The 12,987-nt window shown below is 41.9% G+C and overlaps 1 protein-coding gene across 2 annotated transcripts in view; it reads right to left on the minus strand.

The window, feature by feature from the left end:
• DOCK8 (dedicator of cytokinesis 8) overlaps positions 1 to 12,987 on the minus strand; it is a 90,915-nt gene that overhangs the window by 36,145 nt on the left and 41,783 nt on the right. For both annotated transcript variants that reach the window (XM_042825618.1, XM_042825619.1), the window contains 8 exons: positions 12,793 to 12,910; positions 11,543 to 11,613; positions 10,763 to 10,901; positions 4,284 to 4,385; positions 3,472 to 3,567; positions 2,141 to 2,375; positions 937 to 1,101; positions 276 to 451 (listed from right to left, as the gene is read on the minus strand). In XM_042825618.1, coding sequence (XP_042681552.1) covers positions 276 to 451; positions 937 to 1,101; positions 2,141 to 2,375; positions 3,472 to 3,567; positions 4,284 to 4,385; positions 10,763 to 10,901; positions 11,543 to 11,613; positions 12,793 to 12,910 — 1,102 coding nt within the window. The remainder of the gene's footprint in view (positions 1 to 275; positions 452 to 936; positions 1,102 to 2,140; positions 2,376 to 3,471; positions 3,568 to 4,283; positions 4,386 to 10,762; positions 10,902 to 11,542; positions 11,614 to 12,792; positions 12,911 to 12,987) is intronic.

Genomic DNA, 12,987 nt, shown 5'->3' on the forward strand with positions numbered 1-12,987 from the left:
AGACTGGGGCACCTTGAATAAGGAAATCCTTCCTGGAGTGCCTAAACCTGAAACTCAGTCAGAGATGTTACCTCTTATTTTCTTCACTGAAAAATACATCAGAATTTAGCAAAGAGAATGTAACTTGTACATGCCAAATTAGACAGAGTGAATGTTTCTGGTGATACATACACTGTGTTCACAAGAAGCAAGTCCAGCCTTCAAAGAAAAAACTTGGCTTCCTAGACCTGGTTTTGGCTCATACACATCTCAGATACTTGACTTCCCCCTCTTACCTTGGACGACATGATGTTTTTGACCTCTTCATCAGCAGCTGACTGTGTAACCGTGATGTCAGGATTGCTGCAGCTTATCACTCGGCTCTGCAGGAGTTTACTCCCGACGGACATTGCAGAAGTGCGCCCAAATGTGTAATAACGAGACTCCGTCAGAGCAGCACTGCCCCCTGCACCTGCCCACGGGGAGATGTTTGAACTAAGACTGAAGGACATAGTAATATGAGAGAAGCATGAGATTCGAGCCGGCTCTGCTCAGTGCTGCACAGCATCAGCAGCATGAAAAGCAAGGAGCTTACAAGAATCTCATCGCCAGCTGCTCTGTTAAATTACACAGGCAATGAATAACAAGGTACAGATGTTTTGGGATTCTGCAGCAGACAAGCTGACAATGCTTGCAGTAGTGCAAGACTGAGGGCTTTCCCAACAGTAGCACTGCTGCAGTAGCTCTTTCTTCCCCTATCAACTCTTTTCAGTCTGCTGTAGATTAAGACAAGATTCATGTGCTGAAGCAGTGCTACGTTTGAAAACTATGCAGTCTGTATACAAGAAGTTCTGATTTGCTCTTTTGAAGGCCAGTTGTCTATGACTCAGAAGCACCATGATGAGTAGTGTGTATAAAGAGAAAAGATTTTTTTTGCAATTACTGCAATGATATTACCTAGTTTTGGCACTTCCTTTTGGGGGTCTGGCAGGCGAAACACATAGTAGACATATGATGCCAGGAGGCAGTTCCTCCCATGCTGATCTTTGCTCAAGTCTTTGCTGTTATGGAGACTGTTCACTATTGCAACCACAGATTCAAAGGCAAACTGTGAAAAGTTGGCTGTGAAACAAAAGGCAAAAATTAGTCTCAGCCCTGAAGGAAATAACATAATTAGATCATGGCATTCCTTTTAACAGTAACTAATTTGTACATGCTTTAAATCACTCCTTAACAGATTAATAGCTGCAGAAAGCAACAGTTACACTGGGCCAGGCACTAAGTCTACATAAACCAAAAACCTATTTTCAGTAGACTCACTTTCAACCCAACCACTACTATTTCACACATGGTGCTATGTAAGAGCAGACCCTTACTGTTCATGACAATTTCTAGCAGCCTTCAGGTACTTCCTAAAAACATATATAAAATGTATTTTTATATAATATATATATAAAAATATATAATTTATATATGATATATAATTACATATATATTTATATAAAAATACAATTTATATAGAATATATAGAATATATAGAATATATAGAATATATATTTAAAGGGCAATAATGTCGATTCTTCTCCAGCTGACAGAAACATACAAGCTACCATGCTCTTCTTCTAATATTTTAGTGGATGACAAATATTGGCTACCAAAATTAATTAGGAAATCAGCTGCACCACTGTCTTCAAGTGTGCCTTTCTTCCACATTTAACATAGATAATGGGCAGTTGACAGCTTAAGTAGCAGGAAAACACCATTGTGCATGACTACATCCTGTTTTTGTCCACCCAATTCTGGCTAAAGATATTTGGGAAGATGAAATGCCATCATCAGTATTAGCTGTTATTTAGCTGCTGCTTTCCTCACAAAGCAGTTAAACCACCATCCTGCTTCTGACTTGTATCTCCAGATAAGTAACTATTAAGATTTAAAGCACTTCTGAAAGGGAGTCTCAGGGCTTTATTTGTGCAGGGAAGAGAAGCACAAACAATTTCATCAAATCTGATTAAACTGTGCAATGAAGCTGTGTCCAGAGAAGCCCAGCTACTTCTGTACTACCCAAAGAGTAAATATGACCCTGGACATCCAGCAAACTTTTCCACATCTCTAGTTTGCTTGTGGTACCAAGGAAAATAAGCAAAGGATCATTAGATACCTGTCTGGCCAGCTATGACCATAGGCTGTACAGCCAGCTGGAAAAGTTTATCCAGTACCAGATGTAAAAATAGAACAAGAGGTTCCAGTCGTGAAGAATTCAAACAGATAATGCTGAGTTTCAGTTCGTGTTCCAGTGTAGCTTCAGTGATCTTCTGGTCCATTAGTCGAATGGGAAAGGTCGCTTGACTTTCCAGAGAATGGCACAGAGTGAAGAACTTCTCCAAGTGATTGTCCTGCAGATATGGTGCACTCACAGTTAACAAAGCTGATATGATTCAGCCTGCTACTTGATAAGCAAAGCTTGATTCCCATCTGATGGGGAGAGAAAATACTTATATGCTCCTGGCTTACAGAGGCAGATAGCTCTAGAGACCAACTTCTAAGTCAGTTGCCACAATGTTCTGTTTGTTCCTTTTCAGCTGGCTCAGATTCAGACTGTGGTTAAATCAGATTAAAAGCAGAAAAGGTGAAGTCTGCAGTAAATTATATTGTTTATTCTTTCTGATAAAACTCTGAGGTCTAGACCTCACATCAGAGGTCTATAGTCTTTTTATTATTATACTTACTAAGGTATTTTCCAACCTGAGCAATTCTGTGATTCTATTGTCCCTATATGCCACCTGCATCTAAGAGTCTCACTTCCAGATACATGCAAGTTATGTGTCTTATGAATATGTCCTATTTGTATGTAAAAAGTATGCTATCAGAGTTAACCAGAACAAGATGATGTAGGAGACAATGTGAAATACAGTGGAACAAAATAAAGCTGTGGTGCTTCAGACCCCAGTAAAAGTGGAAAGCCTTCAACTTTCTACCACATTTAAGTTATCAGAATCTTAGATCTCAAAGTTTCCATTCAGTATTAAGTTAGCATCACTACCTGTAGCAGCTGAGGTGCCATCCATGTGGAGTGTTTTGGCAGCCTAGCTGGCCCTGAAGGGAGGGGAGATGCTGTGCTTTCCTTCAGCAGTTGGACACATTGTTTGAACCAGCCTCAGAGAACAGAACACACACACTGCAGAAACTGGCACTGCGCCCTAGCAGTGTTCTTCATATCAGATCTCTGTTGAGCTGAGAGGAAACCAGGCTCCTTATTGTTTGATTTGATTTGCTGCTCAGAGTGCTTATTTGTGCACTCACATCAGTGGATTTCATTCACTGAAAATAATCAAGTTCTTTCTACAGCTGTAAGACAGCAGGAACTTTTCATTTGTTTTCAAACCTGTGGGGGCTTTAACATCTCCAGTTCACAAATTTCCTCGGTCAGAATGGGCATATGAATCCCCTTTGAAATGAAACCACAGTTGCATGTTGCTTTTCGTGCATTACCTGGGTATGAACAGATGAAACAGCTTGCACTTCAATATTGAAAACACCTTTGTGTCCTTCAACCCATTTGATAGGTGGTGTCTGTGATGGAACTTTCTGTGATAGAAGAGAATTGCAGGAATCACTGTCTTTTAATGATATAACAGAAAGCCTGTTTACATGGGTCTCAAATATCTTAAGGCTGTTCACTTTACTTGAGGCATCTAATTCAGTGCAGCACAGAGGACCATATAGCTAGGTGTATTTATTCTCATAAGCCAGATGAAGAGAATTTCATTCCTTAAAGAGGGAAATTTGGAGCACTTCAGCTGGATGCCCAGAACAGACAGTGTGAATTTGCATCTTCTGTGGTTAGAAGTTCACAGCCAATGCATGCCAAGGGCACTCCTTGGTGACATGGTACAGTTTCAAAGACAGAGGCAGTTTTCTACTCGCCATATCAGCTCAGGGGGCAGCCTCCTGCTCTAGTAGCAGCACCTGAATCCATGTATCCTCCCTCTCTCACACTGCCACAAAAAACAAGCAACTCATCTTGTGAAAGAAAGCAAATTATGAACCTGACAAAATCTAAACAAACGTATCACTGGTTAGACAATTCACAAGGATTTCTGAATTAGTAACTTTAAAAGACACAATTTAACAAAACATAATAGCACCAATTAAAGTAATAACAACACTTTTCTCTAGAGCTTTACCCTTTTAAAGCACAGAAAGGGGCAACTGCCCCAAAACAGACAGCTACGCTGGATTGTAAAATACTCATGATGTTCTATGCTGCAAAAACATTGTCTTTTCATAATTTTCTTTGTTACCTCAGGAGAGTGAATTGAATAGTGGAATGGCAGCTTATCCAATGCAACAGGAAGACAATAATGTCCTGTTTGAAGACGATCATTTAACAGAATTGGCAGCCACTGAAACAAATGAAGAGAAAATGCAGCAATATTCATGACTATATATGATTAGAGCTATTTATCTAATCTGTTATGTATAGTCAACAGAACAAGAAATGAGATATTGACCTGATTTTCTCTGCTCCAATCCATTAAACAGTAATTTGTTTGCATTTTAAATTCACTGATAGCTACTGTAGAAAAATGTACAAGACTGCTTTACAAACAAACTCTTCTGAAAACAGAGAGCTTTTCATGTGTGACACATGTTTTTCTAATAAATCCTATCAGAAGGATTTAACAGGTCCCATGCTTTTATTTGAAAAATAACTTAACCTGAATAGATTGGTATTTGGCTTTTTTTTTTTTAATCCCACCCCTAGAGGTGTTCAAGGCCAGGCTGGATGAGGCACTGAGAAGCCTGATCTGGAGTTAGCAATCAATGGTAGGAGGAGGCTGGAACTGGGTGATCTTTAAGATTTCTTCCAACCCAAGTCATTCTATAGTTTCGTGAGGTGAATCAAGCTCAAGTTTTGAACTTGAAGAGTTCAAGTTTTGCTATGGACAAATTGAACATTTTGGTCACTGCCACCCTGAGGATTAAGGCCATCAGAACTCTGCGATGACATCTGGACATACTTTGCTCCTGTTTAGGTCTGAAAGAGGCTGTGGAGTAGCACAGGACAGATACACATCATGTTTAGATGAGTAGGCATTTGTGGCATCTATCTACAAAAGAAAGCCTGCTTGAGAGGACTAACAGTACTGGAATCAAAAGCATACAAACCTCATAGCATGAACACATGGATAGTATTTGTACGGTTCCATGGTTCAGTAGCACTAGAACTTTTTCACATCTTAAGTATTATTATCATCTGTGCTTTCTTCTTATTCTAAAATCTCTCCAGATAAAAATATTTAAAGAAAAATGATGCTATGCTACAATACATGTTTCTCATGCTAGAACATGCTAGTTTCAACATGAAGATAAATGAGTTTAAATAACTGAATTCTAGTATCTAGATATTTTCATGGCTTTTGATTTTAAAAAGGGTAAACAACAGTTTTTATGTAAGCAATATACCATAAAAAGCTTAATTCTAAATATTATATTGGATGTCACCTCATGTATGAAAGTGTTAGATAACAGTAAATAACAGTTAATTACCTTTTTTCTTTTCAGCAGATAAAATCTAACAATTAAGAGCTCTACAATAAGGCATTGTTGTTGCAAATATGTAGGTGTATACTTAATTTCTGTGCTTTGGGTAAATTCACCAACTTCAAAGATGCTTACCAATGTAAAATTACAAAACTAAGTGAGTCGGTGTAAAGATAGAGCATTGGCCACCTCTCCCGCTCAGCAACATCTAAGGCCAGCAGGACAGCCTTCACCTCTGCAAATTGGCTTGATTCTCCTTTCCCTTCAGTGGCCTCTGCAACTTGTCGTGTGGGGCTCCACACAGCAGATTTCCATCTGCGATGCTTTCCCACAATACGACACGATCCATCTGTGAACAGGGCATATTTCTTTTCATTTTCTGGTAGTTCATTGTATGGTGGGGCTTCTTTAGCACGTGATACTTCTTCTGCTGGTGATGTTCCAAACTTTTTACCGTCAGGCCAGTCCATGATCACCTCTAGGATTCCTGGATGGCTGAGGTTCCCATCCGCGCTCGCTGCGTAATCAACGCAATCCACTTACTCCAAGTGGCATCAGTAGCATGATGGGTGGAGGGAATCTTTCCTTTAAACATCCAGTTCAGCACTGGCAGTCGAGGTGCCAGAAGTACCGACTACTTCGGAAGCAGCCCGAACCCCGTCATATGCAGCTAAGATCTCCTTTTCAGTTGGAGTGTAGCACTCTTCAGACCCTCTGTACGCCCGACTCCAGAATCCCAGGGGTCGGCCTCGGGTCTCTCCTGAGGCTCTTTGCCACAAACTCCAAGTGGGACCGTTCTCTCCGGCAGCAGTATAGAGGATGTTCTTCACATCCTGTCCCATCCATACTGGCCCTAGGGCCACAGCACGGGCTATCTCTTGCTTAATCTGCTCAAAAGCCTGCCGCTGCTAAGGACCCCATGTAAACTCATTCTTCATTCGCGTCATAGGGGGCTTACAATGAGGCTGTAGTTTGGAACAAGCATTCTCCAAAAGCCCACTACGCCCAGAAACAACTGTGTCTCTTCCTTATTAGTGGGCGGAGACATAGCAGTGATTTTGTCAATCACATCTGTCGGGATGTGACGACGGCCATCTTGCCACTTTATGCCTAGGAACTGAATTTCCTGGGCAGGTCTTTTCACTTTGCTTTGCTTAATAGCAAAACCAGCATGGAGAAGGATTTGGATTATTTGCTCTCCTTTCTCAAAAACTTCCTTTGCTGTGTTGCCCCACACAGTGATGTCATCAATGTACTGTAAGTGCTCAGGAGCACCTCCCTGTTCCAGTGCGGCTTGGATCAACCCATGGCAAATGGTCGGGCTGTGTTTCCACCCCTGGGGCAAACGGTTCCAGGTATACTGAATGCCCCTCCAGGTGAAAGCAAACTGTGGCCTAGATTCTTTGGCCAAAGGAATGGAAAAAAAGGCATTAGCAATGTCAATGGTGGCATACCATTTGGTTGCTTTTGACTCCAGTTCATATTGGAGTTCCAACATAACTGGCACAGCAGCACTCAGTGGGGGTGTGACTTCATTCAGGCCAATGAATCCACCGTCAGCCTCCATTCTCCACTGGCTTTACGCACTGGCCATATGGGGCTGTTAAAAGGTGAGTGTGTTTTGCTGATCACTCCCTGGCTCTCTAGTTGACGAATTAACTTATGAATGGGGAGCAAAGAATCCCTGTTGGTGCGGTACTGCTGCCTGTGCACCGTTTTTGTAGCAACTGGTACCTGTTGCTCTTCCACTCCTAGCAACCCCACAACAGATGGATCTTCTGATAGGCCAGGCAAAACAGACAACTGCTTAACACCTTCTGTGTCTGCAGCAGATATTCCAAAGGCCCATCGATACCCTTTGGGATCCTTAAAATATCCCCTTCTGAGGTAATCAATACCAAGTATACATGGAGCCCCTGGGCCAGTCACAATAGGGTGCTTTTGCCAGTCTTTACCAGTGAGGCTGATTTCAGCCTCCAACATAGTCAGCTCTTGGGAACCCCCAGTCACCCCATGAATATAAACTGATTTTGTCCCTTGGTGACTCGAGGGCATTAGGGTGCACTGTGCACCAGTGTCCACCAGGGCCTTATATTTCTATGGTTCTGATGTGCCAGGCCATCTAATCCACACAGTCCAATACACTCTATTATCCCTTTCCCCCCCTGGCTGGGGGAAGGGCCCCTCTATTTGTTACCTCTGTTGTCTGCAGCAACTGGAGCAATCACCTTTCTGGAGAAGTTCACCTTGGTGGTTGATTTGCCTTGTAATTCTTTTACCCGTGCTTGAAGTGCAGGAGTAGGTTGCTTATGCCACTTCTTCATATCTTCTCCATGGTCACGTAGTTAATGCCACAAGGCAAAACGTGATGTAGTCTTACTGTTGTCACTTGCTCGAGCAGGAGGATGTCTCCTTTTGATAGCTGAGACGTTGGATGACACCGGCTGGGAGTAAACCAAGTTGATCAGTCCCTCCAGTAGGCTGTCTTGGGAATTCTGATCTCCATTGGATGTATCTGTTACCACCATGGATCCATCAGCATTAGGCACGGTAGACAGTTTGTCTGTATCTTCTTGCTTGCTCTCCATTCTGTTCAGCTTTTCAGCTACCTTTGCAATGGCTGAAATACAAACTCGTAGAGGGCTTAAATGTAACTCAAAGTCTTGAAGTTTATTAATCAGTTCATTTATAAGGGGTCTTCTTTCCCCTCTGCCATACATAGCTGCAAATATACTGGCATACTTTTCTGGTGCAGTCTTTGTGAATGTACGCCACATGTTTGGTGTACACCTGACTCTCTCAGGATCATGCTCTTGGTCTGGATCATCAGGAAAGAAATCAGGGCTATGTACCATTTCCACCACAGCATATTCTCTCAAATAATGGATGCCTTTTTCTATATCAGTCTATTTCTTTTTCTCAGGCATCAGATCGTCTTTGAAGGGGTATCTTTCTTTTACAGCTAACAACATCCGCTTCCAGAGAGTGAAAGCCTGGTTCTGGCATGTACCAGTGCCTCTGTCAATGGCTGAGTCCCTAGCAATGCCACCCAATTGGCGAGCTTCTCTACTATCTAGCCACACACTGTTGGCCCCATTGTCCCAACATCGAAGTAACCAAGTAACAATAGGCTCATTTGGGTGACGTGAGAAGTCTTTTCTCAGACTTCGAATTTCATTCATTTTCAGAGATCAATCAACAAGGGTAACAATATCTTGCTCACCTCTTCCTCTTTCAGGACTTCTTGTTGTCCTCGTAGGTGTTGGTGACCGTGTTCTTACTGAGGGCCCCCCCTCTGGACTCAGGGGTGCTTCTCTTAGACCTCGGAGCCAATCCTCTGGATCTCTTTCCTCCTCTTTCTTCTGTTCTAACTGAGTCGAGATTCATTTCGTTTTCTGTCCTCTTACAGGGACGACTGACATCAATTGTGGTGCCTCCTGTGGTTGATCAGGTTGGTCAGTTCTGATGCTCTCACCCTCTAGCTCTGCTTGGAGTCTGTCTTGTTCGACCATGAGAGTAGTTAGTTCAGATTGGAGGATGTCTCGCTCAGTTTGGAGGGTGTCGAGTTTGGATTGGAGAGAGTTTCGCTCGGATTCGAAGGCATCTCGTTGAGATTGGAGATTCCTTCTCTCAGCTCGGAGATTCTCCCCTTCGGCTTGGAGACTTTCTCTTTGCGTTTGGAGACTCTGTTTCTCAACTAGGAGACTCTCTCTCTGGACCTGGAGACTCTCCCTCTCAATTCGGAGGGCATCTCTCTTGGACTTGAGGATATCCCTCTCAGCTCTCAGACACTCTCTCTCACTTTCACAAACTCTCTCCCTTTTTGGGACACTATTGAATAAGGCCCGATAAGCACTAGCCAGGCCCCAAATCATTTGTGCCTCCTCAGATCTGCCTGAGCCGCAACATTCCTGTCTCAAATAAATGCTTAAAATTTCAGGGTCTTTCAGGTGTTCAGGAGTAAAGTTCCATGACACCGAAGATGTCCATCTCTCTAAAATCTCTCCCAAGCCTCTCCACACTCCCTGTCATTCAGTATTCTCTGGTTTTGGGGAAGGCTTCCTCAAAATACAATAAATACAAAAATTGACTGAAATAATGAACAGTAAATTCAGGGAGATTAACAGTGCAATCAGGTGAGCATTCAAAAACTGCATAAAGAATTCAAGGGAGAGACTGGGAACCTGTTTAAAAATCCCGAGTTCTGTGAAATTAGCAGCTCCCTCTGCAAACAGGTTTAAAAGAGAAAGTGGAATCATTTTTTTCTCTCTTTACGGGAGCAAGATAGCAGTGCTCAAAGTTTACAAATATCCCAGAACACTGGCAGTCCACCTAGACTTTCAAGGTCAAGTTTTCAGTGAGCACCGGTGAAAAAGATAAACTTTCCCAACGAACCTCTTCGAGAGCAGAGAGAGGTTCGTTCTAAAAAGCAAAAAAACAGCCTTTGCCCGCATTCTCCACCAAGAATGTCAACGGTTTACGGGCTGGTTCGGCACGGTTCCGTGACGAGCGGGGCGGAGGGATCCACAGATCCACGCCTCCGGAAAAAAAGAAACAGGGGACCCCAAAATAATTAAAACAGCGGCACCGATCTGAGGAGAAACAAACTAATTTACTAAGTATATTATCGGAATGCAAGATAACACACTATAACACAATATAATCAGAATTGAAGCTAATAAATCAAATATAATGAGAGAATGTCCGAAAGGTGGATAGGCCTCACCACAATGCTGAGGTGAGATGCGCAGTCCAGTTGAGCAGCAGGGAGACGGGAGCAGCGCCCACAATGAAGAGCAGGCGAGAAAGAGCACATCAGGTGACCTTGCAGGAGTTAAACCTCCTCTCCCTGACCGCAAGGTCCCCTGGGGAATGTAGTTCTTCTTCTCTTCAGGGCAGGTACCCAGGACTTGAGCATTGACAGTTAAAGTCCCAGTGCCCCACATGATGTTATGATGTGGAATACCAAAAGCCAAAAAATCACAAAACCATGACACTAAGATGTAACAACACAAGCTGCATATGAATTTACTGTGTCTGTACATTTAACATGCATGAGCACGCCCTGCAGTATTTGCAGGACAGCCTTGTTACGATGTATTACCATAACCAGAAAGGGAATGCATGGCAAAATCCTTGATAAGCAAAGAGTTTATCTGCATGGGATACATACCCACACATCTAGCCTCTCTTCTTCCCTCCCTGCCCCATACATGCACACATTTGTATCACTTACTGAATATCCAATGAGAGTTTCCACAGATGCTCCTTGCTTTGGCTGGCAGCTGATATGATAGAACGTGAACAATAGATGGTGTTTCTCAGTGAGTTTTGCTGGCAGTTTTATTTTCACTTCTTCATAAAAGTCAGGACACCTGTTTAAAAAAATGCCATGCATTTTTCAGAGCAGAAGGCATATTTGTCAGCAGGCTCCCAGATGCTATGGTTATAAGAACTGTATAGATCCTAAAAACAGCCTTGAGATAAGTCATACAAGTGAAATATACGTATCTCTGTGGACACAGTTGTGATCTATCTACAGTTTTGAATAAGGAAGAACTTGATGCAAAGTGTATAAGCCAGAATATTTCAGTATCATCCACCTCCTTACTTTTAAAACCATTCAATTTAAGTTTGTGGTTTCAGCATAGTTACTGTATAAAACCTGTATCTTGAGTTTGCATTCATAAGAGAGAGCCCCTTCAATTCTTTTGCTGTGAATCTGTAGATCAAGGTGAATGCTTTTACAAAGCTGATGCTTCCTGCTCCTCTTCCTTCATCTTCGGACAGGGAATACCCTTGACTACTCTTTAAAGAGCTCAAAACAAGAAAAGCAGCAGTCACTTATGCAAATGCATGCAGTAATCCAAATTAGATATTGACAAATACTCAGAAAACGTAGAATTTTAAAATAGCTTATTACCATAATTCTTTGAGTAACTAATATTGGCTGAGAATTACGTAAAAATGTCATGCTTAATACATCTCAGTTTATAAGAATAACAACAATGCTTACTTGTTATGATATGTGATAGCTGTATATATCTCTTGCACAAATTCTGGACCTGAAGATTTTCCAAAAATTACCTGCATTAATAAATGAAAGTGAATACAGTCAGATCTAAAACATTTAATTGTTACCATTCTATGTCAATTTTAATACAGCATATAAGGGTGGATAATGATCCTTCAATTTGATCTTAGCACGATGACGCAGAAGTGTTATTAGTTGGCATCTTCCTCACACAGCATGCAACACAAAACACCAGGAAAATGGATCAGAGGCATCTTACATTACATTCTCCAGTAATTGAAAAGTTAGAAACTTCAGGAATGCAGTTGTGATAAGTCTCCTGTGGATTATCATATTGGTTTTAATTACATTCTAAGTGATGAATTAAATTTTTTTGAGAAGTTGATTTTTCACTTCTATCCTGTTTACATAGGGCGAGATTCACCCCACCTTACCTTAAAGATCCACAGCTCTTTTACATTCAGTAAAATTTGACTCACTTTAGCCTCCATGAAAGGGTGCTGGAATGCTGTAACTTTAAAGGGTCTCAGAGAGATGAATTGAGATAAGGGAATCTGCACAGCAGAAACCGGTATGTATTGAGGTGAAACCCACACTTACAGTGCACAGTGATGCCAGACAAACTGCCATTACCCCAAGCATTCATCAAAACCTAACAGTGATATGAGCAGAATGTAAAATAAACAAAACAGCCACTTAGCATTACATAAAACATAAGTGTTATATTCATATAGCACAGCATCAGCTCTGGAAGAAAATATGACCTGGGAAAACATTGAGCTGATGCTCTGATTTCAGTTCCAGAGTGCATCTGGGCTAAGGAACATGCCACTGTAAAGTGCGCACTGTGCAGCGTCAGCGCATTCAATAAGGTCAGCCAGGTGTCAGTCCTCAAGACAACAAATTCTTGGGGTAAAGTTCTTCAAAGTAGCATTTCAATTCATTATTTTTAACACAACTAAAATCACAAAAGGTGCTATCTCAATCTCATTCTCAAAAATCCACTGACATACTCTGGAAACTTCCCCAAAAACGCAAGCTGAAGCTGATGCCTACAGGGCTAGAACTACAGGGCTGATGCCTGCAGGCTTTCACAAGCTTTCTGATGTCAGTCTCATAAGGTCCCCCTAGAAACTGTGGCAATGTGGAGCAAACAGTAAGCTGTCTCTTCAAAAGGTTCCTCAGGACAGCACCTGAGCAACATTTTCCTACAAGTGGTCAGCATTTATTACCGGCATTGCACAGGATGGGTCTTCACCACACATAAACTGGATCTTGATGGTAATGTTTCTTGCAGAAGCTGGTCGGTTAGCAAAATTGAGCCTTTGGGGGTAAACATAGAGGAGATTTCTGGAAGAAAGAGAAATAAGAAAAAGCAGCTAAGTAACAAGGCTTTCAAAACGAAGTGCACAAATTAGCTTCTCGCT

Source organism: Centrocercus urophasianus, unplaced genomic scaffold, assembly GCF_019232065.1.
Source record: "Centrocercus urophasianus isolate 14NV4802_14NV808 unplaced genomic scaffold, USGS_Curo_1.0 seq_25, whole genome shotgun sequence".
Taxonomy (NCBI): Eukaryota; Metazoa; Chordata; class Aves; order Galliformes; family Phasianidae; genus Centrocercus; species Centrocercus urophasianus.